The 26123-nt window shown below is 41.2% G+C and overlaps 1 protein-coding gene across 9 annotated transcripts in view; it reads left to right on the top strand.

Annotated features, from left to right (window-relative positions):
- Window positions 1-26123, top strand: part of myo1b (myosin IB) — a 220772-nt gene that overhangs the window by 111649 nt on the left and 83000 nt on the right. For all 9 annotated transcript variants that reach the window (XM_039755322.1, XM_039755325.1, XM_039755323.1 and 6 more), the window contains exons 7-10: window positions 2612-2675; window positions 11264-11362; window positions 16562-16665; window positions 22360-22507. In XM_039755322.1, coding sequence (XP_039611256.1) covers window positions 2612-2675; window positions 11264-11362; window positions 16562-16665; window positions 22360-22507 — 415 coding nt within the window. The remainder of the gene's footprint in view (window positions 1-2611; window positions 2676-11263; window positions 11363-16561; window positions 16666-22359; window positions 22508-26123) is intronic.

The raw sequence follows: 26123 nt of genomic DNA, 5'->3' as shown, positions 1-26123 counted from the left end.
ATTGCCCTGTTTTTAAGGGTTTTTAATTGGTTCCTTTCTTCATTAAATGGCATCCAAACAGAAATGCGATGTGAAATGAGCCAACAGACGACCAGCTAAACTGGGGCTTCAAACTCCAACCAGTTTCACTCTAACCATGAGAAGCTGATTCTTGCTGTTAATTAAACCCGTTATTTGTTGCTGCACTCATTCTGCCACAACAGACATTTTTTTTTTTTTCTAAGAATACCATCAAGATGTTTTGGTGACCTGACAGATCGGCCTTACCGAGACCTTCACCTCTATTTATTTTCAGCCGTTTTGTGATGGACATAATTGAGCTGCTCATATGGTGGCTCGTTTTGTGTCTCATTATTGTTTGGCTGCTAATTAAGGAAAAAAGGACAATTAAGAGGCCGGAGTCAAGTGAATTATCACTAAAGCAAAAAATTTAATTAGCAGCAAAAAATGATCACTAATGAAGAAGATGGTTGGAATGAAAACCTGCAGGCACTGTGGCCCTCCAGGACCGGAGTTCGACACCCGTGTATTAGGTGGTGAACTGGTGAGAGACAGTTAGCCAGTTAGAGACAGGGGATGATTAAAAGGGCCAGAATGACCAGGCCGTGGTGAACAATTTAGGCCTGACATACATCCTGCTCTTTACAAAGGATGCCCAGGGATCTTTAAATCAGGACTTCGGTTTTACATCCTCTCCAAAGAACGGCACCATTTTGTACAGCACAGTGTCCCTGTCACTACAGTGGGTCATTGGGGAGGGTGAGGATCCACATTCTGCATTTTACCCACTCCAGATCGTCCCTCCATGTGCGAGGTTGGCTTGGTTCTTGCTGTGGGCATAACAGGTTGTAGTTTCCTGCAGTAGTGCTGGACTTTGGCTGATTGGGTTATGAAAAAAGGTGGACAAATCTAGAACTTTTCCAAATGTTTTGATTCTTTGTTATATATGAAATTTATGCTTGTGTTTGTCTCACATGAGCAGGTATTTTTGGCTCATTTTGTTATGTAAATATTTCTTATCTGTCCTCCAGAATGTTCCGCTGCTGATTCATCGTGTAATGCCTTCAGAAAGTCACATCTGCTTCTTCGCAGTCTCATGCAAATCAAATCCTGATGACACAACAAGCCAATAAATAGAACGCCTCAAAATGTCAGTGTGAGCTGGCAGGATACAGAAGATATTTGATTCGGGTTCAAGTTTGACAAGTGCAGTGGAATTTGTACTTTGTATGTCGGGCCAACCTACCAGACGTGGTCTTCATCCTGTAATGCTACCCTTTTAGACTGCATGTCCATTGTGGGCCTTTCTTGGGTTTTGTCACCATTCATATTAGTGGCTAAAGAAAAAGAAAAATAGAATCATCAGAATGGGCAAAACTAACTGCACACATTAACTGCTGCCCCCTTTTTGTGACTTTATTTATCGTGAGGGGCTTTGCATTTATCTATGAAATTTCATCATCTAATGTTGCCAACACTAAAAAGGAGTACAAGTGTGCCAGCCAGCCTGGCTGCCTGTAACTGTGCCCCTGTAATCATACAGAGCTGCCATCTTTGTCTGAGGGATGCTGTGCTGGGTGCTGATGGTTTTCACTAGTCCTTGTGAAATCTGCTATGGCCTGGCATCCCACCCAGGGTTGGTTCCTGCCTCTTGTGGCCATTGTATACTCTGACTCCCCATAACTCTAACCTGCATGAACATGTAGTGTTTCTTAAACTAAGGGATGGAGTCGTGTGATGTCTGAACTCTGGTAGGGTTGAGGCGTGAGTCACAATCAATGGCAAAGGGTCGGGAACGGTCTGCGGGAATGTCTTGTGGTGGGTCATCGTGGATGAAGGGAATTCACAAACCAATCAGCCCCTCCAGGACGACAATCAGTTGGGATTCTCCAATGACAATCGGCAGTGATTGTCCAAGGGGAGCTGGGACGGCAATCAACAGAGATACTTCATGGGGGACCCCTCTACGCCTTGGACTACAATCTGCATTGATATTTCCAAGGAGAGGATGAAGCTACATGGTGATGGTGGGTTGTGTAGACACAAAATAGGCAAACTGGGTTGCACATGAAAAGAAAAATTTTAAGGGCCACTGAATTAGATGCTGAGCTTGCTGAATGGGGTCCCTAAATGGAAGGATCCTTTATTTACCAGCTATTGAGCTTGTCAGTTCTAAAGAGCGTTTATGTCCATCACTCTGAAGGAACAAATTATAAGAGGCAACAGTGGTATGCTATTTTGCCTGGAAGTCTTTTTTTTCTTTTTTTCTTTTTTTAAAATGTGACGTGTGTGTTTTGTTTTTTTTTGTGAGGTGGGGAGTGGTGGTCCCATTGAGTGAGATTAATATACTCTTTTTAAATGTAGGTGTTTGCCCGCTGTTAAAAGAAAATGGACACCAAATGTTAAAGGGGAGTAACTGCTTTGTTTGAGGACCTGTGCAATTTTGCTTTACAATGTGAAATGAAGACAAGTAGGCCTTTGTTATGTTTGGGAAGATCAGCACCCAGACACCAGGGAGTTGTCTTTCTCAGAACGTCTCTCATTGTTAGGAGGTGTGGAGCGTTTTATGCAGATGAAAAACATCTTCAACGTGTGTGTGTTTTATTTACAGGGCAAATACATGGACATTGAATTTGATTTCAAGGGCGATCCTCTGGGTGGAGTCATCAGTAACTGTGAGTTGTTCTCCCTTTTCACTTTTCTAAGGTCAGCAGGCCTCTATAGAAATGTTAAGTTCCAGGATATTTTTATATAGCGCCTTTCATGTTGCGCACCGGTTGCTGTGCATAGCGGACATGGAGAGGGGGGCTTTGGTGTGCTGCTTTGGGGGTGGACAAGCAGAGGAGTGACTTGTGTGTGTGTGTGTGTATGTGAGTGAATATTTGTGTGATATGTGTATACTGTATATGTTCATTTGTGTGTGTGTGTATAAATACAAACACTTAAGAGCAAGTGATTAGAAACACCTCTACGCCTTCTTAGCCAGGCCATTAAGTTTAATCAGCCAAACACGTGGCACACATGCAATGCAGACACAGGTAAGGAGCTTCAATTAATGTTCACATCAAACACCATAATGAATCAAAAATGGAGACGGGTCCAGCTGCAAACTTCCGCAGCTCTGCAGTTCATTGACTTTGCCGGACAGCCAATTGGATTGCAGGTTTTTGTCACTTAGTTTACTTGGCTTATGTCAGATAACTCCTCCTGCAACCCTCATTTTAACCGTAGTGCACCCAGGCGTTATCCCTGACATATAATATAAAGCGACAACCTGCTCGAAGGAGTAAAGCTCTGCAGGTCCTCAGCTAAAGTCTATTTAAAAAAAAAAAAAAAGGTATCTCAGTGATTTTGATGCTGGCACGATTGTTTGTTGGGGTAGTTCTGTAGCTGCTGGTCTCCTTGGATTTTCATGTACAGCAGACTATAGAGTTTACTCAGAATGATGCAAAAAACCAAAAAAAAGTGTCAGTTCTGCAAATGGTGATGCCGTGTTAATGAGAGAGGACTGAGCTGACAGAAATTTGACAGCAACTCAGATGACTATTCTGTACTACTATGGGGAGCAGAAAGCATCACAGAATGCACAGCGATGCACAATGCGTTGAACCTTGTGGTGGATGGGCCTACAAGAGCAGAACAACACTGCGGGTTCCATTCCTGTTGGCCAAGAACAGAAACCCGAGGCTGTGGTGGGCACAGGCTCACCAAAACTGGACAGCTGAAGACAGGGAAACAAGTAGCCTGGTCTGACGAATCCTAGTTTCTGCTGAGGGCATACAGATGGCAGGGTCAGAATTTGGTGCCAAAAGAGTGAATTCATGCACTCAACCTGCCTTGTGTCAACAGTCCAGGCTAGTGTGGTGATGGTGGTGGTCTAATGTTCTGGAGAATGTTTTCTTGGCACAATTTGGGGTAATTAATACCAATTGATTCTTACTTGAATGCCTCAGCCTAGTTGAGTATTGTTTGCTGACCATGCACATCACTTGATGGTCAACGTTTTCTCATCTCCTGATGGCTACTTCCTGCTTGACAAAGCAAAATGATCTCAAACTGATTTCATGAGCTTGATGACGACTTCAGTGCTCTTCAGTGGGCTTTCCAGTCATTGCATCTGAATCCAGGTCGAACACCTTTAGGATGTGGTAGATTAGGAGAGGAATGTGTAGCGGACAAACCTGCTGAAGCTGCGTGATGCAATCATTTCAATTTAGAGTTTGTCCAACATCTTGCAGAATCCATGCCATGAAGAACTGAGGCTGTTTTGAGCACTAAAAGAGGCCCAGCCCTGTATTAGTGTAGTGGTTCGTAGAATTTGCTCATGTGTTTATGCGTGTGCATTTCTATGTATGTATATATATTATGTGTATGTGTGTATCCGTCTGTGTGTCTATCATATAGTTTCTTTCATGTCTGTCTGTCAGCCTGTCATATAGTGCCTGTCTGTCTAACGGTCTGCCAGTCTGTGTCATATAGTGCCTGCCTGCCTATCAGTCGGTCTGTCTGTCATATAGTGCCTGTTTGCCTGTCTGTCAATCGGTCGGTCACATAATGTGTGTCTGTCAGTCGGTCTGCTTTGTTTGTCTGTCTGTCATGTAGTGCCTGCCTGTCAGTCTATGTGTCATATGCCAGGGGTCTCCAACCTTTTTTCCCCTGATAGCTACTTTTACAAAATGAAAATGGCTGAGAGTTCTTCATGTTTTCTAATGTTTCTTCTCATAGCTTATTTCAACCCAAACTGAATGAGCTTCTTTTGCCTGAACATTTACAAAATGTTGGTGTCCACAACTCACATTTTGCATTAAAACATCACAAAAATATTTAGTTCACCTGCAAGTGCATGTTGTATGTCTGTATGCATTTTCTAGTGTATCTCACACTATTGAATTAAAACAAAACAATGCAATTCCAAATCCACAGATATGACTTCTTCAGTTGTCATTTTGTCACATGTCACTGTGTCACTTTATTCACATGTCCAGTCACCTGTGTGTTATGTTTTTTAGTTAGTCAGATGACTGGCACTGAGGTGTCTGGTGGAGTGGAGCCCCTCAGGTTCATTTCAATGTTCGTCTTGTCAGTCTTGTTCTGAACTTTGATTTCATGACATTCACGTCACAGACTCTCAGAGGTATGGAGACCCAAACAAAGCAGACATTTTCAGAGCTGTTTGGTGAAGATTCTTATAGTTTTCTGTCTCTACCAGAAATGCTGAGAATGCTGTTGAGACTTTAACTGCACATTATTTTGAAGGTTTACTAATATATATTTCAATGTCAATTTATTTATATAGCACATTTAAAACAACATAGTAATGCTGCGACCAAAGTGCTTTACAATAATAGAATAAAAGAAAAAACAATAGACAATAAGGCATAAATAGTATTAACATATATGAACATAAAATAAGATACATAATAAATAGAAATAATGTTATACAGTGGTGTGAAAAACTATTTGCCCCCTTCCTGATTTCTTATTCTTTTGCATGTTTGTCACACAAAATGTTTCTGATCATCAAACACATTTAACCATTAGTCAAATATAACACAAGTAAACACAAAATGCAGTTTTTAAATGATGGTTTTATTATTTAGGAGAAAAAATCCAAACCTACATGGCCCTGTGTGAAAAGTAATTGCCCCTGAACCTAATAACTGGTTGGGCCACCCTTAGCAGCAATAACTGCAATCAAGCGTTTGCGATAACTTGCAATGAGTCTTTTACTGCGCTCTGGAGGAATTTTGGCCCACTCATCTTTGCAGAATTGTTGTAATTCAGCTTTATTTGAGGGTTTTCTAGCATGAAGCGCCTTTTTAAGGTCATGCCATAGCATCTCAATTGGATTCAGGTCAGGACTTTGACTAGGCCACTCCAAAGTCTTCATTTTGTTTTTCTTCAGCCATTCAGAGGTGGATTTGCTGGTGTGTTTTGGGTCATTGTCCTGTTGCAGCACCCAAGATCGCTTCAGCTTGAGTTGACGAACAGATGGTCGGACATTCTCCTTCAGGATTTTTTGGTAGACAGTAGAATTCATGGTTCCATCTATCACAGCAAGCCTTCCAGGTCCTGAAGCAGCAAAACAACCCCAGACCATCACACTACCACCACCATATTTTACTGTTGGTATGATGTTCTTTTCTGAAATGCTGTGTTCCTTTTACGCCAGATGTAACGGGACATTTGCCTTCCAAAAAGTTCAACTTTTGTCTCATCAGTCCACAAGGTATTTTCCCAAAAGTCTTGGCAATCATTGAGATGTTTCTTAGCAAAATTGAGACGAGCCCTAATGTTCTTTTGCTTAACAGTGGTTTGCGTCTCGGAAATCTGCCATGCAGGCCGTTTTGCCCAGTCTCTTTCTTATGGTGGAGTCGTGAACACTGACCTTAATTGAGGCAAGTGAGGCCTGCAGTTCTTTAGACGTTGTCCTGGGGTCTTTTGTGACCTCTCAGATGAGTCTTCTCTGCGCTCTTGGGGTAATTTTGGTCGGCCGGCCACTCCTGGGAAGGTTCACCACTGTTCCATGTTTTTGCCATTTGTGGATAATGGCTCTCACTGTGGCTCGCTGGAGTCCCAAAGCTTTAGAAATGGCTTTATAACCTTTACCAGACTGATAGATCTCAATTACTTCTGTTCTCATTTGTTCCTGAATTTCTTTGGATCTTGGCATGATGTCTAGCTTTTGAGGTGCTTTTGGTCTACTTCTCTGTGTCAGGCAGCTCCTGTTGAAGTGATTTCTTGATTGAAACAGGTGTGGCAGTAATCAGGCCTGGGGGTGGCTACGGAAATTGAACTCAGGTGTGATACACCACAGTTAGGTGATTTTTAACAAGGGGCAATTACTTTTTCACACAGGGCCATGTAGGTTTGGATTTTTTTTCTCCCTAAATAATAAAAACCATCATTTAAAAACTGCATTCTGTGTTTACTTGTGTTATATTTGACTAATGGTTAAATGTGTTTGATGATCAGAAACATTTTGTGTCACAAACATGCAAAAGAATAGGAAATCAGGAAGGGGGCAAATAGTTTTTCACACCACTGTATAATCACAAAGAGGAATCCATCAGTATCACTGAAGGTCACGGAATGCAAGTGAATAGAAATGAGTCTTTAATCTTGTTTTGAACAGTTCAATTGTAGACGACTCCTTTATGTGATGAGGTAAAGAGTTCCACAAGCAAGGAGCAGCAGCTGACAAAGCCCTGTCTGTCCCCCTTGGTTTGACACTCGGTACAAGGGACAACCAGAGAGAACTGAACAGAAGATCTAAGCACTTTGTATGGCTGGTGTAAAGCACACAATTCAGATAAATAGGCAGGAGCAAGCCCATGTAAAGATTTAAAAACGAGCAGCAAGATTTTAAAATCTATTCGAAAACCAACAGGCAGCCAGTGAAAAGAAGCTAAAATAGGAGAAACAGAGTCATACTTTCTTGCCCCAACCAGAAAGTGAGCGGCAGCATTTTGGACCAGCTGTAACCTGTGATTCAGAGATTTGCTAATCCCAGAATACAGCGAGTTGCAGTAATCGAGGCAAGAAAAAATAAAAGCATGAGTAGCTTTCTCAAGATCTTTAGAGGATAAAAAAGGCTTGAGCTTGCCTAATAGACGAAGTTGGAAAAAGCAACTCTTGACTACAGAATTTACTTGTTTCTCAGAAGAGAGGTTACTGTCAAAAAGAACACCAAGATTGCAGATTTGAGGTTTGGAAAAGACCCACTATAAGCACCTCCGTTTTATTTTGATTCAGATCAAGAAAATTATTAGCCATCCAGGATCTTAGTTCAGACAGACAGTTGTGGAGTTGATTTCTTGCAGAGTTGCAGACAGGAATATAAACCTGAGTATCATCAGCATAGCAGTGAAAAGAAATATAATATAAATATAATACATAAAATCCAATGTCTGTCCACTTTAAGGGAGAGAACTACTTAACGGATTTAGATCAGGTTTTTTTGTGTGATTTGCTTGACCATTCCAGTTGATTTTGTGACTTCTCTCATTTCCGTTATGTATCACAGTTCACTTGCAGTGCCGATTTATTTGCGCAAATCACAGAAAAAGGCAACGGGCCAATGGGGCTTCCTCACTCACTCGCCAGCTTCGGGATGTGTTCCTTAACTCCGCTTATCTAGTGAATGAGAGAACAATTGAATTCAACTTTGTTTGATATTTAAGATAAAGTGTTACTTAGGTCTTGATGAGTTTGAGTCCAGATATTCTCTTAAGTGTCTGCCACATTGAAAAGAGAGACTGCAATTCAGATCGTGAGTCGTGATTTTGTGTTAAAAGGATCGTGATGTGATTTTTTTGTAAAGATCGCCCACCCCTAATTTGACTAATCAAGTTTTCAAATTTATATAGGATTCATTAACCCTTTGGTGAGCTACTTGGAAAGGTACTGGTAGCTCGCGAGTGACATGTTGGAGACCCCTGTCATATATTGTATGTCTATCAAATAGAGAGTGTCCATCTGCCATATTTTGCCTGTCTGTCTGTCCATCCTAGAGTGCCTTTCATTTCTATCTATCCATGCATTAAAAAAAAAAGCCTGTGCATGTGTCATTTGTGTTCATTACATTCTTTTTTTCTAGTCCACCCATAAATACAGAAGTTGTGCATTTCTCTTGAATTTCAGTCTTCAGTTGAAGATCAAGCTTTTCTTATTTATTACTGAAAGTAAACGCTCTCTTTAACGTTACCCAAAATCCAGAGTGGCTGCTCATGATGACTGGTGCCAGCTTTGGTTCTCGTGATGAGGTGCACTTAACCATGGCAGTGTCACCAAGGGGCCATCGTAGATTAATTAGAATAATTGCTGCTGCAGGAGTTGTGCAGCCAGGAAATGCCACACATTCTTTCATTGACTGGGAAACAAATGCTGCCGTGCTCTGCCACTTACAGAACGCACAGCGTACCGTGTGTCTCGCTTACATGCTAAAGCTTTTTGGCAGGCATTTGGGTTTTTAGAAATATTGATCCTGCATGTGTCCACAGACTCCCTGGCAGGTAACAAAGGTGAGAATGTGTGACGAAGTCCTCCTCGGATGTGTTTATATGCCGGTGGTTTGTCCTTCAGGCTGGCAGTGCAGTACTGAGATGCTTAAACCACCCAAATAAAAGGCCACCATCTGCACAGAGTTTGCCGGCTTTGTTGTCGGTCATTTTTACGAAAGGCTGCCAGAGAAAAAAAGAAAAGAAAGAAAGAGTTGGCCCCTCCCCTCCCCCCACTTCCCCACACGTGCGTTCATTTTAGAAGCCCCCATGTTTCCCGCATTGTTCACTCGGTGTTTGCCACAATGACAGCTAAGTGGCCGACAAGCTGCAGCAATTACTCTTCAGACGAAAGGGGCTGGAAGGGGATGTGAGCGCACCTGTTGAGGGCCTCTGCAATATTGATGAGCGCCATTGAGCAGCAGTTTGTCGCTGCATTGAGAGAGAACAATGGCAGGAGACGGGTGACTCACCACACATTACTCACTTCACACTTTTTGGGCTTCTGCCCAAAGAGTAAAAATGATGTTGGTTTCTGTTACTGCTCGCAGCCCCCCTGCACTTCGGCCGTTCAGTCTGTCTCTTCCTCCCTGTCGGTTGGATACCGGCGAGGGGCTTCCCTCTGTGCTCTCCATCTCAAGTAATGGAAGATGCTTTTTAAAAGTTTCATCTTCCCTTATCCTGTGTGGCTGAAGGAAACTAAAAAGCCGCCTGCTTTGTTATTTTAAGGAGGATGTCCAAACAGCGGGCAGTTTTCCCCTGTAATGGACGGAGCTTCCATCCAGTCACGTCTCTGTTTTGTCTGCTGTGGATTGAGAAAGTCTTGAGAGCCCTTCACTTGCTGCACACTTTTTATTTAATTTAAAATGGAGAAATTTGTCATTTTTACCCATCAGTTTACACTCAATAAGCCATTGTGACAAAGTGAGAACATGCCTTCAGAAAGGTCATCAACTGAAATCTCTCATTCCTAGAAGTATTCAGACCCTTTGCTTTGACATTCCAAATTGGGCTTAGGTGCCTCCTGTTTCCTTTAATTCTCCTTGAGATGTTTCTAGAACTTGACTGGAGCCCACCTGTGGCAAAGTGAATTGACTGGACATGATTTAGTAAAGCATATGTGGACCTGTGTGTAGAAGGTCTTACAATTCACACTGCATGTCCGAACAAAAACCAAGCCATGAAGTCCAAGGAAATCTCTCTAGACCCCCATGATCAAATTGTGGTGAGACACAGCTAAGGGCAAGGAGATGAATCCAGTTCTAAAGCTCTGAGTGTTCCTAGGAGCACAGTGGCTTCAGGAATTGTGAAATGGAAGAAGTTTGGGACAATCAGGCTGGAGTCTTCCTAGAGTTGGTCATCTGGCTGAGTAACTGGGCAAGAAGGGCTTTGGTGGTGACCAAGAACCCAATGGGCACTCAACCTGAGCTTCTAAAATCCTCTACTGAGATGGGGAACCTGTCTAAAGGGCAATCTTCTCAGCAGCACTCCTTCAATCAGGCGTTAATGGGAGAGAGGCTAACTCCCTGCTTGGAGTTTGTCAGGCGGCCTTTAAAGGACTCTGAGAGCATGAGGTCAAAGATTCTAACTCTGTTGGCAGAGCTCCAAGCACTGTGTCTGCTGAAGACCAGGCCCTGCTCAACACTTGCCCAACACCATCCCTATAGTGAAGCTTGGTGGTGGCAAGCTATGGGGGTGCAGGGGCAGGGAAGGATAAATGCAACCTAATAGGGAGAGGCCTTTGAAGAAAACCTGCTCGAGTACACACCATCTCAGATTTGGGCAAGTTGAAGTTTTATTCAATTTGCAGTCCTTTCTGAAAACCTGCCTTCACTATGTCATTATAGATTTTCGAGTGTAGATTGATGGGCACAAACGATGAATCTATCCATTTAAAATTCAAACTCCAAACACAAGAACATGTGCAGAAAGTGAAGGGGTCTGAAAACGTTCTCAATCTGCTGTATCCCAACTACATCAAACACTTGCTTCAGGTGGGCACATAGTGGCACAGGCACAAACTCCTGACTTTAAATCCCAGCCGCGTCACAGTCAGAACAATTGAGTTCTGCTTTCTGTGGGCATTTGGCTTTTCGTTCCTATTGTAGCCGCAGGTGCCTGTGGCAACGCTGGACCCACTTTTGATTCATATGATTTAACTTGTATTTCCAAAATGTTTATGTATTTAAAATCACCATTGGAGCATCTCAGGCTTTTGTCAAACGTGTGTTTTTTTTTTTTTAATTTTCTCTTTATCTTTCCAGATCTGTTGGAGAAATCACGTGTTGTTAAACAACCGAGAGGGGAGAGGAACTTCCACATCTTCTATCAGTTGCTGTCTGGAGCACCCGATGATATGCTTAGTGAGTATTTCAAACAAAACGGTGCCTTCAAGAAGCTCTCCATTATTTTTTTTACTTCAGTGTTAATGTTATGAAAATCTATGCCTTGGTCTGCCTGTCTGATTGTCTGTTTATCTGTATATCAGTTCCATATTGCATTTCACATCTATTTATCTATTATAAAGTGCCTCTTGTATCTATCTTATAGCGTCTAACCATCTAGCTAAAGTAATATGCAAAGAAAATAGAAAAATTTTATCAGTCAACCCCCCTGCCTGGGGTTTGTTTCCTGCCTTGCGCCCTGTGTTAGCTGGGATTGGCTCCAGCAGACCCCCCGTGACCCTGTGGTTAGGATATAGCGGGTTGGGTGATGGATGGATGTATGAAATTTTTTTTTTTTTGCTGGGCCGAGTCAAGCTTGCAATTTTGAAAACAAGGCGTAACATGATGGAACACATACTCCTCACTGGCATTTTTGTTAATGTTTAAATGTCTTAATTCATAGCAGAATGAAAGTAGAATTTGCATATTATAAAAATGACAAAATAGCCTGAAGAAGTTCAAGAAATATGGGAAATAAATGATATTTTACTTTCTGTTGAAGATGAACATTTGTATTTCAAACGGTGACCGCTTTCTACAAAAACCAGGTAGGAAAATCTAGCTGGTCTATTATGTAATTGTAAATATCTATCTAAAAGTACCTTTCATATCTGTCAATCTACCTAGACATCTTATATAGCGCCTTTCATTTTTATCAGTCTGTTTTATAGCACCTTTCATGTATATATCAATGTATGCCTGTCTCTCTGCTTATCTACCTGTCTGTCTGAAAGGTGCTATTTGATACAAAATATCTATCTAACAGTACCTTTCGTATTTGTCCATCTGTCTGTCTGTCAGACATATAGTGCCTTTAATGTCTATCTCTTTCTAAAATAATCCTTTCACATCTGTGAATTTGCCTATATATCTTACATAGTGCATTTTGTATTTATCAGTCTGTTTTATAGCACCTTTAGAATAATATCAGTATATCTATGCCTTTCTATTTGTCCATCTGCCTATACATCTATCTAATATGTAGCACCTTATCTAATTATCATATATTGCCTATCACATCTGTCTATCTATATATCTAAGTGCATTTTTGTTTCTATTATACAGTGCCTTTCTTGTCTTCTCAGCTATTATAGCACCTTTCATAATCATCTATTAATGTAGTGCCTTTCACATCTATTTTCCTATCTATTAGTGGTTTTCTTATTTTTCTGTTCTATAGACTTTTTTTATCTCCCTACCTACTAATGTCCCTCTTGGATAGATAGACATGAAAGACACTCTATGATAGATAGATAGGTATGAAAGGCACGACAGATAAAGGCACTATATCATAGACAGACAGATAGATCTCTCTGTCATATAGTGCCTTTCATATCTATCTGTCTATCTATGATCGATTGATAAAATGCCTTTTACATTTATCCATCTGTAGTACTTCATTCTTACTTGTGTACTCAGTATATGATCTATATTATCTATATCTTTCTAATACAGTTCATGGTGGTCACCTTGTTTTGGTACCCAAGCAGCTTTGTCTCAGCTTTTGTAATCAACCATCTGTTTCTGCCAGCCTGAACATTTCACCTTGGCAGCACAATTTGTGATGAAGTTTTACCTTCAAACTACCTAATTACACTATCCACCCATCCATTATCCAACCCGCTATATCTTAACTACAGGGTCAATGAGGTCTGCTGGAGCCAATCCCAGCCAACACAGGGCACAAGGCAGGAAACAAACCCTGGGCAGGGCACCAGCCAACCACAGGGCAGACACACGCGCACACACACACACACACACACTGAGCACATACTAAGGACAATTCAGAATCGCCAGTCCACCAAACCTGCATGTCTTTGGACTGTGGAAGGAAACCGGAGTACCCAGAGGAAACCTGTGCAAAAACAGGGAGAACATGCAAACTACACACTCGTGGAGGACCTGGTTCTCCTAGCTGCGAAGCAGCAGCACTACCACTGTGCCACCTTAATTACACTATTACCTATTATTAAAGTTTTTACAGATTTCTTACTATCCTATAATATTATCCACACTCCATTGCAAAATTCCTTGAACCACTGCTTTCATGACATGAGGAGAGCAGCTACAGTGTTTAACACTGGTGACCACATGCATTTATTTTTATTTCTCTTGCTAATGACTTAAGGTGTTTAAAAATACTTTGCAGTGCATTGTAAGACAGCATACTGTGTTGGTCTCCTGGACCTGAGGCTTGGTCAAGAACAAGCTGCCAAGCTGCTATAAACTCATCAACGTGGAGGGCTTGCTTAGAGGGTGGGTGGTGTGTGTCAAAGTCCTGTTTTAGCGTACCATCTCATTTGCTCGTATCACCCCAGGGGCTCACTTCCACTCCACAAGTCCATTCCTCATCTTGTCTCTCAAGTGATCGTCTGACCTTCAGCTCTCTTCTGTCATTGACAGATCTGCTGACTGTTGCTCCCAGTTTAATGCCACTCTCTATCTTAATAAATACTAAATTACCTTTTCAAAATATTCAAGCTAACAGCATTTAAATGGGAGTAGGTCGTTTGCCGTCTTGCTGCTGTGTACGTGTGGCACTTGTAACCCAGAGGCACTCTAAGCTGTTGCTGATATTCCTAAATAAATGGGTTCTTAGGCCTGTTTATTCCAGTTTAGGGCCTCAGGATTCTGTAACCTGACACCATTTGGCACAAAGTAAGTGGAGGGTACATCTCTGAACAGGACGCCAGTCCTTGTATATAGACTAGGAGAGTCGCCCGTTAACATAATCAAAGCATCTTCAATAGATAAACAAATGAGAAGAAGACCACACCATGCGTGTTACAAACAGAAAACATGGAGGGAAGTCCACACAGAAGTCCACCTCCAGGTGTGGGACTCCAACCACTGCATTACCATGCTGCCCCATCTTCAAATTTTGCAAAGGAGATAAAAAGTCTGCACCCCTTTGGATTTTCTCAGTTTCTTGTTCTGAGACATCGATACCTTTTTTGACAACGATCAACAAAAAAAGAGTCAAGTGTCCAAAGTGACGACAGACCTCTGCAAAGGGGCAGACATGAATTACAGTATAACAGAAAATAATTGGTTGTATAAGTCAGCAATAGGTAGATGTCAGCCATTTCTCCCTCCCTATTCTTCTTGCCCAAGTGCTCAAGCTCTGTTGTTCTATGTTATGGTGAGTGAACAGCCTTTGTCAAGATCAGCCAGAGTTTCTCCATTGGATTTCTGTGCTCTGGTCTTAATTTGGCTTTTCTGACCCTGATCACCAGAAATAGACTCTTTAATGTCAAAAGTGAAAATCAGTCTCTACAAAGTGGTCTAAGTTACTGTCAAATATAAAACACAAAATGATTAATCACAGTATTCATCCCCTTTAATATGACACCCTTGAATCATCACTGCTGCAGAAGTCCCATCTTTAGTTCAATAAAGATCACCTGTCTGGGGTTACCATTGATTTGTATGGTCCAGGTTATGGTGAGTCAGTACAGCAGTCTAACTTACACAGTGAAGACACACAAACACACCACGCGACTCCATGAAAAGCACAAGTCAGTGGACGCAGAAAAGAAAATGTCAAAACTCAATGAATATCCAGTTAAATCAATGATGATGAAGTGGATTGAATTTGGCGCTGCTGGAAATATGACTAGAGCAGGTCATCCACAGAAACTGAAGAAGACGAGTGAGGGAGGCCAGCAAAAGACTGCATTGAGAACTGTGAAGTAGTGACAAGGTACAGAGGATAATATTGGAGAGTGTGGCCAGGTGCAGGAATGACAGATCATGGAAGAGGAGAAGAGCTACGACACCAACTGAGTTGTCCCGTTTAATAAGGAAGTCCATCAGAAAATAGTGGCTTTTTTGGCCTCAGTAAACAGCCCACTTGAGCAAAATGAGCAACAAAACAAATCCAGCTCTTTTCCATAGTAAGTCAGGGTCAATCGATGGAGTTCTGTCTAGTGGTCCGCATATGATACCTCTTTCCATGCGGCCAGCCGGGCTTCTTATATTACACTGACCAGAAGGGGCGGGGCTAAATACCCTCACTGAGCAGTTTCTTGATGCTGCGGGAAGAGGAGTAGAAGAGAAAGTTAGCCACAGCACCCTCTCTCTTCACGACAGGGTATCACATATCTCAATCGATCCCGTGAGATCCTCAGACATGCACAAGTGACAAAAAACTGTGCAGATAACATCAACTGTGCCTGGGTTATTCATCAGCTTTATGGGAGAGTGGCAAAGAGAAAAAAACATACAGGACATCTTGGCCCAAGACACGTGGGAGGCTCTTAAAGTCAGTAGGTTGAAAGTTCTGTGGTCTGATGAGACCAAAAATTTTTTTTTCCAGGTAATCGGATTAAAGATACATAATCAGAAACACATCATTCCCACCATGAAACATGGCAGTGGTGTCATCAGGCTGTAGGGATGCTTCTCTGCAGCAGCAGGGCCTGGTAGGCTTATGCGGGGAAAAGTGTATACAGCAAAATAAGAGGAAAACCTAAAGAGATCTGCAAGAAGGTTTCTTTGAAGACTTGTTTACTAGACAAATGAGCCCAAGTGTAAATGCATAGCTACCTGGGAATGGAATCAAAATAGCAATAAGAATGTCCTGGAGTGGCCGAGTCAGAGTCCAGATCTTAATCCAATGAAGACATTTTGTGGACGGATTTGAATAGTAGAGTCAAGACCACCATGAGACCTGATGGAGCTTGAGCAGTGAGTAGAAGAATGAGGAAAATGGCGGGGCCGAGACAGGCCAGTGCACACAGAGTCAAGGCTGTCATGGCTGCTGCCTAGTAAATAATAATTTTTTATGTGATTATTTATGGGACGAATATATGACATTTCATTTTTGTAATTCAGGTCTGTCGTCACTTTGACACTCGAGAGTCGTCTCCTGTTAATCATTTTCAAAAAAGCCAAACTACATCCACAGAGATTTGTTGTATAATACAATCTGAAAACTACCAAGGGGTGTTGAATATTTCTGTAGGCACTGTTGTGTTTTTTGAGCTCTGTCTTTCTCCTGAAGTGCACGGCATGGTCTTGACTATCGGCCCATCTTCTACTTTATTTTTAAAGGGTGCTTGTCATCCCCAATGCCTAGTCCTGATGTTGTTTTTCTCTCCATTCTCTCTTCCCCAGAGAAGCTCAATCTGGAGCGGGATTTCAGCAAGTACAACTACCTCAGCTTAGATTCTGCCACAGTGAACGGAGTGGATGACGCCGCCAACTTCCGTACAGTGAGGGTAGGCATCTCATTTCCTGCTGCATGCCTCATTCCCTTGTAGCTTGCCTCTCTGGAAGAAACGTAGAAGATGTCTTGTTGTCTTTGCTACGACTCTCCTTCGGGACTACAACACAGCTGCTCCATCGAAATACTCCAACCTGTGTGTGTTGTGCGAAGCCAGCGTCAAATTGAATAACAATATAATAGCGGGGCACGTCAGACGGGAGCAGCTGTACGCTTCTGTTTGTTTGTTCTCTGCCTCTATTATTAGTGGCTAGCGCAGAAGTGTTGCGCTTCATATAACTTCAGAATAACAGCAATCTGCTAGCCGGCTCTCGTCTTATTGATTTTGATGAGTTCCGCTAATTCTTACATCAGGTGTTTAGTTGTGGGCTGGCTTAGATTTACAAACACAAAACAGAAACAAAAATGGAGAACATCAGGGGTGCATCTACAGTGGGGGAAATAAGTATTTGATCCCCTGCTGAATTTGTAAGTTTGCTGACTTACAATGAAAGGAACAGTCTCTATTTTTTTGGTAGTTTCATTTTAATGGAGAGAGACATTATTAACCAAAAATCCACAAAAAATACATTACAGAAAAGGTATAAATTGATTTGTATGTCATTGAGTGAAATAAGGATTTGATCCCCTACAACCCAGTTAGAATTGTGCCTCCCACAGATTGGCTTTGTGCCCACGAGGCATATTGATTACAATCAATCAATCAATCAATTCCAGATACTCCTGATATCAACCCGTGTGTATAAAGTCCACCTGTCCACAGAATCCATTCTATCCATTCAAACCTCTGCACCACCATGGGCAACACCAAAGAGCTGTCAAAGGAAGTCTGGGACAAGACCTGCACAAGTCTGGAATGGGTTACAAGACCACCAGCAAGAAGCTTGGTCAGAAGGTGACAACTGTTGGTGCAATTATTTGGAAATGGAAGAAATAGAAAATGATCATCCAGGTCACGGGATACATCTCAAATACACATTGAACTTTTTAGGGGTCTGCTGTTCACACAACTTGAATAAAAGTAACTAGCCAGCAGTCATACCCCCTGCAGTTCACATCAGGTCATTCACCTGAAGCTAAACATGTTCAGGCCCGGTCAGTACTTGGATCAGAAAACACCTTGGAAAAGTTTGGGTTGCTGCTGGAAGAGGTGTTGGTGAGGCCAGCAGGGGGCGCTTACCCTATGGTCTGTGTATGGATCCCAATGCCTCACTGGAGTGATGAGAAGGATATGCTGTAAAAAAAAAGGCACCATCCTTCAGATGAGGTGTAAAACGGTCCAGACTCCCTGTGGTTATTAAAGATCCCTGGGCTTCCTTCGTAAAGAGCAGGATGTATGCTGTTATCGACAGCCTGACGATTCTGCCCCCATTATCAACCCCTGTCTTCATTTGGCTATCTATCTCTCACCCCTTCACTGCCTAACAGCTAATGTGGGGTGAGTGTACTGGCACAAAATGGCTGCCACCACATCATCCAGGTGGGTGCTACACATTAGTGGTTGTTGAAGTGGCTCCCCGCTCCCTTTGAAAAGTGTTTTGGATAGTTCGAGAAGCGCTATATAAATGGAAAGAATTATTATTTTGACCACCAAGTATATTAATTGTAAAAATTGGGAGTGGTCTCCCCTAGACTTTCTTGTATACTCAGATATGGGGATTGATATTTGAGGAGTAAACCACTCAATGATATTTTTATATTATGTACATTAAAGAACCATCAACAACAAATCAAATTTTATATATAAATATATATAATGAACAATTGTAAAAGTAAATTGGACTTTGCAGCTGCATGAATAAAAGGTAAAGTAAAATTTCCACTTAATGGAAATAGCCCAGAAGTTGATAGAAATCTACATTTTGTACCTAATACTTGTATGCCGAATTTGGTTGACCTGAGTGAAAGCGAACTCAAGTTATCATGTTTACACACACAAACATAATTCCAAAAATAGTATTTTCGGACCCGGGAAGGTCTTAAATGTCCAGATTCATCAAAAGCTCGACATGGAAGTTTTGGAGGATTACAGTACTTTCCCTATAATTTGAATAGGAGAAAGTAAAAAGGTGAAGGCTGTGCACCCAACCTTGGAAGAGCCTTTTGATGAGTGACAACTAAATGAGTGTTTCTGAACAGTTCAGCAGGGATAAAAGCACCATAGAAATGTAAGGAATTATAATATTAATATAACTGTCATATATTATCATATTATTATTATCACTGCTGGAGCTTAACCCAGTAAGCATAGCGTGCAAGGCAGAGACAACCCCGTGGAGAGGACGCCAGTCCAACTCAAAGTGAGCCCACCTACATAACCATCTGCCCACCACCCCACACACACAAATACACACTTGGGACAATTTAGTAGCGCCCATCTACCTGACCTGCATGTCTCTGGACTGTGATAGTAAGCCCTCACAGAGACACGCAGAACATGCAAATTCCACCCAGGGACTTGAATGGGATGCCACCTACTCGCACATACCCACACTATCCCAACCCAGAGTGATGTGCCAAATGCACATAAAAGTGTAGCCTAATACTGAAGCTGGTAGCAAAAAAATGTAAGTAGTCAATGCAGCATGTAAGCCAAGGTTGAGCTTGGTGCAGGGCCATTTCTGAATGTCCCTTTTTTCCCTCTTTCATGCTTGTTAATGAAACTTTAATGGAACTTAAACTGCATGAAAAATGAGCTGAATTCCAACAAGTCAGATCACCTGTTAAAGTTGTGAAAGTGTTTTAACTTAACCAGCCATGCATGGAAAGGCGGCTTCTGCTGTTGTGCACAGATGAACGGTCTCATGCTTTGGCGTTCAGTCTGAGCTGCACATATTCAGATCAAGCTTTTAATTTTTGTACTTCATGCGGGAGGCATAAATTACCTGGTAAGTGGCACTGGCTGAGAGTTATGCCTGCGTCTTTTCCAGCCCACACAGAATGTGTAGAGCACTGTAGCCCGTACCTGCTGCAAACTTTCTTTAGAGTTGGCATCGGAACCTCCACCACCACACTGCTTAGAGCACCAGGCTGATTTAAATAATTAACACACCAGGGTGATCGGCCTCATCTGATGAAGCCACTTGTCTTGATAGCTCAGCGTTAATTTGTGCAGATGAAACTGAAGCGATGGCTTTAGCTTTATAGTACATCTCTGGCTGCTGGCCTTCCCCTTTGTTCCCCACTTTTCAAAACTCTTTAGAGCTCTTCATGTTTTGTTAGAATGAAGCTGGTTAGAAACTTTTTAGGTCTGATTCAATAATATTTAACTGAATTTTGTACAAAATTAACTTTATTAAGCAGGCTTGAGAATTTTTCACTAAAATATGTAAATATATTAGCTGAACTACTCGGTGTTGCCGGGTATATTTTGTAGAATAGGTTAAGGAAAGAAAGCAAAGGTTTCTATATTTTTGAAATGGTGACCCAGTTGTCATTGCTGGCTGTCCCACCTGTCATCCACACTGCCCCCTCTGTTAATGTCTCTGCTCTCATGAGTCGAGAATTTATTCTTTTTGGGTCCAGCTGGATTCCAGAATTGCAGTAACTCCTTGGTGGGTTGTAATCATGAATTCTGTCATGTCTGACTCACCCTTGCGGTTCAAGGTGGACAATTAAATGATGATAAAAAGTCCACAACGCTTAAAGTTAAACAACAACCCTTTGATTCTGCCTTGTGTTGTCCTGCACTTCCACTCTTGGTCAAGCCTTACTCAACACCTCTCTCAAAAACGCATAATGCCCCATTTTATATTACAGCTGACAGAAGCAGCATGCTGCAATGCTAAGGTATGAAATGTAAGGCTCTGGCCATTTTGTCTGCTAGGCTGGCTTCAGTCTGTTTGGATGTTTCACTTGCTGTGAGCCAACAGTGGCACTGCTGTGCAAAGTGTAGCACAAAGGCAAAAAAACGTCACTGGGACCCCCAGGGTCAAGGTTTTGTTAAGTAGTCTGTTGTCTCCATATGGTCCTAAAGTGAAGCTATACAGAATTTGTTCTAGATTGATCAGAGCATATAGGATTGTATAGGGAACAAACAGACATTCATTCTGTATATATGTCAATTCTCAACTTTCACATGGTTTATGATTCTAGGAACGTAGAAGTCAAAAATACAGATGTTAATTTATTGAATCTGAGAAATAGGGGGGTTAGGTTCCCGGGACCATCATTTGAGTTTGCTCAAAATACACTTTTCTACTTAAATTTCTTCATAACAAAACACTATTTTTGATGATATGCACTCTTTCATAACACAATAACCGGGAAACAACCCCTAAAGTGCAGTATATAAAATACAATCGGTAACATGCAAAAAAAAATTTTTTCCCACTAGTAGTTTACTAGAATTTTGTGACTTTTTGTGCTAAGATCTCAATTTTAAAAAAAAACTTTGGTCACTGCCATCAGTAGACCCTGAGACTGGCGTCACGAGTGGTGTTGGAGATCGTGAAGGTTGAAATAATCCATCAGTGATGTCTCCTTTTTGTGCAGCTTGAGATCTTTAAAGATCTCGTGTTTTTGTGAGCATAGCAGAGGCGAGTTGATGTTTAGCCTTGAGTATAAGCACACACACAGATAATATATCCTGAGTAAGTATGTGTGTGTGTTTGTGTCTATAGCTCATTTTTTCCAAGCCCATCCGTTTGAAGGCTTTTGTCGGCAACATAAGGTGCCATAAAAATAAGAACAGGGTGCCAGGCAGGTATCTATGAGCAGGCCCAGAACCCTGTAGTTAAAGAGAGAGCAAACAAGCTTCTTAAAGTACAGATGCAAGGTTGTCTGCTCTGTATCTGTGCTGTTAACAAAGCCCCTCACTAGTGGCAATTAACAAAGTGAGAAAACAGACAGTGGATTAAAGTTGGATGCTGCTAGTCCACTACATGGCCATCAGTTTTTCATGACACCTGATATCTCGGCTGTTACCTGTTGCCTGGTTGTTGCAGACTTAGGAGTCCCAAAGCACCAAAGTTCATGAAAAGCATTTCCAAAAATGCCAACTAGAGGTGCAAACCGTCCAAGCTAGCTAGTAATAAGGATGAATACGGAACTTTTAGAAAAATAAAATGGTTTTCTTTCTATGAAAATGCTCAGTCTAACAGTGAAGCTCCATAGAGCACAAAAGGCATAAAGGATTAGCCGAGACAACAAGGCAATTCCATGCAAACACAGTCTCAAAAATCTGGGCAGAAGGTCAAAACTCCAGAAATATTAAAATATATATATATATATATAATATAAAAAAACAGAAACTGATCAGATCTCCTCGGTACACTCAAAATGAACCACCAAGAACTGTGGGAGAATCTCTGAATGTATTGTAAGGTGGGCAGTTCCTGGCAGTAATTGGCAGGTGGCTCCACCTCGTAGGAAACCACCCACAAAAAAAATGGAACATAACCCAGGCATTGATACTTGGACAAAATGATAAAGAATACAAATAATAAGCACAAACAATATTAATGTAAAGAAAAGAATCAAAAATGGACCAAAAGAACATAAAGAAATGAACCTCAGCCAGGGAAGGAATCCTGACAGAAACGTAACGCTGGTGTTGTATGTTATGACCGACTGACCAGTATTTTGTCTAATTTTACATTTAAGTCTGGATTTTCAGTTCTTTTGATGGATATTCTCATCTATACTTCAGGCAGACAGAATCGGTAAAACTCTTCTTTTTCTACTGCAGAATGCCATGCAGATTGTGGGCTTCATGGATGATGAGACACAGTCAGTTTTGGAGGTGGTCAGCGCTGTGCTGAAGCTGGGCAACATCGAGTTCAAACCTGAATCACGAGTCAACGGGCTGGATGAGAGCCGAGTCAAGGATAAAAATGGTAGGTGTCCTCGTTATGGGATTGAACAAAAACAAGGCTGGCATTTTAAATTCCGTTTTTATTTTGAGTTTTGTTTTCAGTATAAAAATGGTGGCCAGCAGGGTGGCACAGTGGTAACACTGCTAGCTCACAGTAAGAAGACCATGGTTTGCGTCCCTTTGTGGAGGTTGTGTGTTCTTTCCATGTATCTGTGCGATTCCTCAGGGTGCTCCACCTTCCTCTCACATGCAGGTTAAAGGGTTAGTGACACTAAATTGGCACACGTGTGAGTGTGTGTTCACCCTGTGATAGATTGGTGACCTGTGCGCAGGGCATGGGTCGATGTGCTTGCAGGGGTAGACTCCAGCCCCTTGTGACTCTCCTCAATATTAAGTGGGCTCAAAAAATGGTGTAATAAATTGTTACTAGAGAATTGCTTTAGTCAGGCTGATGAAATAAGGAGACGATGACTTAATCCTAATAGACCCAAAGTGGTCTCTTCTGTCTCCCAGCAATTATATACTAAAAACAATGAAAGTGTGTGTGTGTTAAATAAGTCTACACTTTATCCTCACTGTCTTTGACGTGTTATGAAATAAAAATACAAAACGCATCAAAAATAGTGCAGGCCTCAAAATTCCCTTAACCTGAGCAGCACTTGGAAACCCACCACAGGCTTCAGCTTCATATTCAAAGAACAGGCTGTGGCCTGCACAGGCCCAAAATGTGGCTCAGGCTTTTAAAGTTCAAAAATATTACAAACATTGCTCTTGGGAGAAGAGGATTACTGTAAACCCCTGGTCTTCTGGGACCAAAAAAAAGTTCCTTTGAATTACAAGGATTTTATAAATAAAGAGCCACAAAAAAGGACAGAAATTAATAAGAGTTTGCCTAAAAAGCAAAATCAAAGGTAACAGTGTTAGTGCAAAATCAAAAACCTTGCTCAAGAAACAGTACCATAATAAAAAAAAATCAGAACATTTATGAAGATATTCACAATTATTTAACCTTCATTACTCTCAGTGCCGGTCTGGAGAGTCTGACTCTCCTACTTGAGTAAATAGTAAAACAGTGGTCCTTCAGGGGACTGTCATGGTGGCCCTGTGCCCTGATACTCTATATTAAGGGGACTGGGCACATAACATTAATAGAAAAACAAGAAGTACATACATAAGAAATGAATAGAAAAAAGAAATATTCCGATATGAAAAGACTTAATATACACCAGAATGATATTTAAGGACTAATAAAGATCAAACACATGGCACTACATTTAAGTCAGTATTGAGACCCCAGCATAACGTTTTCCTGAATCTACTGATGTATCCTATTCATAACTTACTGGAAATTACAACATACTAGTGTTGGATTGGTACTAAAATTTTGACTTCAGTTCAAACTTTCATACCTCAGTACCAAAACGGTCCCAAAACAAGTAACGGATATGTCGTGATCAGGACTGAATTTTACTTTCTTGTATCTTTTTCTGTTTCTATAGTGGGTGCCATTTTGCTTAAACCTTGTTAAGGTTGTGTACTGCGTTTCTAGGGGCATGGTCTCTACAGTAATGACCTTGAGTTAATCAGCAAGACAACATAAAAGGTCAGCAGTTGTACTAAACTTTATCCGGTCTACAGATAAATCCTTCAAAACTCTTAGAGTAATTCTCTCTCTGTTTAATTTTCATGTCTTGCCTGAATTTTGACTGGTATTCTTGCCCCTCATCTGGGTTTTGGCCACTTTGATTTTTATTTTTTGCATGCATCTCCCTGTTCAACTCAACAAAAGGAGGTTTATTTCCTGCTGAGTCAGGACAGGATATATCCAGTCCCCCCAAGCTGGGCCCAAACACTATCCTCAGCCCAGTCTAAATCCAGCCTCCCTTGGTGTGCAATACAATTGCTGATCTCTCTGGTGTGCCTCAATACACATCAGTATCCTCCTGATAGCTTTGAAGTTCTAATTGCATCGAAGCAGTAGCTCATGAAGTCTATGAAACAGACACTGCAGTGATGAGTGTTGGGGGGTGGTATGGGGCAGGGTGTCTTGGGTGGATTGAGAGGAAAGCTGACGGTTATTTCCAGTGGCAAAAATCCCATTTGGATTACATTACTTTTTCTAGTATACTGCACAACCCTATAAAATGCCTAGAGCCCGTGCTCCGTCTCCTCGTAGCATGCAACAACGCCATTATATTCAATTCTTTTCCACTTCATTTAATTGCACCTTTTCCATAAATCACCGCTTAGCGAGTGTGGCACTGAACTTTAAACCCCACCACAATGCGCTTTTGAGGACATTACTAATATATTTAGAAATACTGTATGTAGGGGATTGCATTATACAGTAACCATGTGTTCTGAAGGGGTGGCATTTGGTTTGGTAAGGTGCTATATAAGGGTAGGGCTTATTCAACTCATTTGTTATTTTCTTATATTTCCATTTGCATTCACTGTGGAATATCAAGAGAAAATGATTATCATAACAATCATAATACATTAAAGTATGGAATACAGTGTGTATTTTTCTAAAACGACCATGGATATTTGATGTGAACAATATTGCTGAACATCTTGGCGCCATTTTTTGTATATCATGCACTCTCCTGAAGTCAAACCAAAAAAAAAAAAAGGTAATGCAGGCAGAACCCGCAAGCATGAAACGTCACACCGAACCAGTTCTTCTGCAGGAAGAACCAGTATGGCAATGTTTTCTTGGCAACACAGGGTTGTGGAGTGGTATCCGTGTCATGCGATACATGAAACTCCACCAATTTGTTTATTTCATTTTTACTTGCAAATGGAGTTTCTTCTTGATTTTACTGAGTTTATTTTTTCTTTGCTTTATTTATTTATTTATTTATTGTAAGTTTCCTGACATACACGGTAGGTAGCAGTAATCTTAATGGAATATGCACTGAGTACAACACTTGTGGAGACAAAAAGACAAAGTCGAGTCAATTAATGGACAGCTTCATTGGAGAAGATCATGAGATCCCATGGCAGTCATCATAGCAATTCTGATAGATTGATTGATGGTACATCAGGCTTTTTATAATACAATGCATACAAAAAATATATATATATATATATATATATAAACTAACTTCTAATTAATTTAGGAGATCACATGACACTACTCCATTCCTAGTAGCCATAGAAATGTGGAGTTAGTTACTGGAACATTCTGACCTGCTTGATTTTGCAGTTGCCGAAACAAGCATTTTTTATTTAATTAAAGAATACACAATCCCATAAAATTTTCCTTTCTGGAACATGACTTTATTCTTGATATTACTTCATCTTTCTATTATTAAACTCGAGGATGTCAGATCTTACAGGCATTGCAGTTACAGAGAAGCCATTACTGTTTTTCTACCACACACGTTACCACTCTCTGATCCCACAATAATTTCATTTGATTGAATAATAAACACAAATCAGTTTACCTGGTGTTCAGTTATGCCCCCACTTGATGAAACCTTGTGGGGGAAATCCTTGAGGGGAAAATCCCCAGTATGGTTAGGGGGACTCTGAGTCATTGCACTGAATGCTTAGCCACTCTTTTCACTTTATTGCTCTTTCTGCATAACAGCAGCGGCCCTATTGTTATAGACAGTGTTCCTGTTTGAATCTGG

Source organism: Polypterus senegalus, chromosome 6 (assembly GCF_016835505.1).
Source record: "Polypterus senegalus isolate Bchr_013 chromosome 6, ASM1683550v1, whole genome shotgun sequence".
In the NCBI taxonomy this organism is placed as follows: Eukaryota; Metazoa; Chordata; class Cladistia; order Polypteriformes; family Polypteridae; genus Polypterus; species Polypterus senegalus.
The sequence above is the reverse complement of the archived record's forward strand: the minus strand, read 5'-3'. Positions and strand labels throughout refer to the sequence as shown.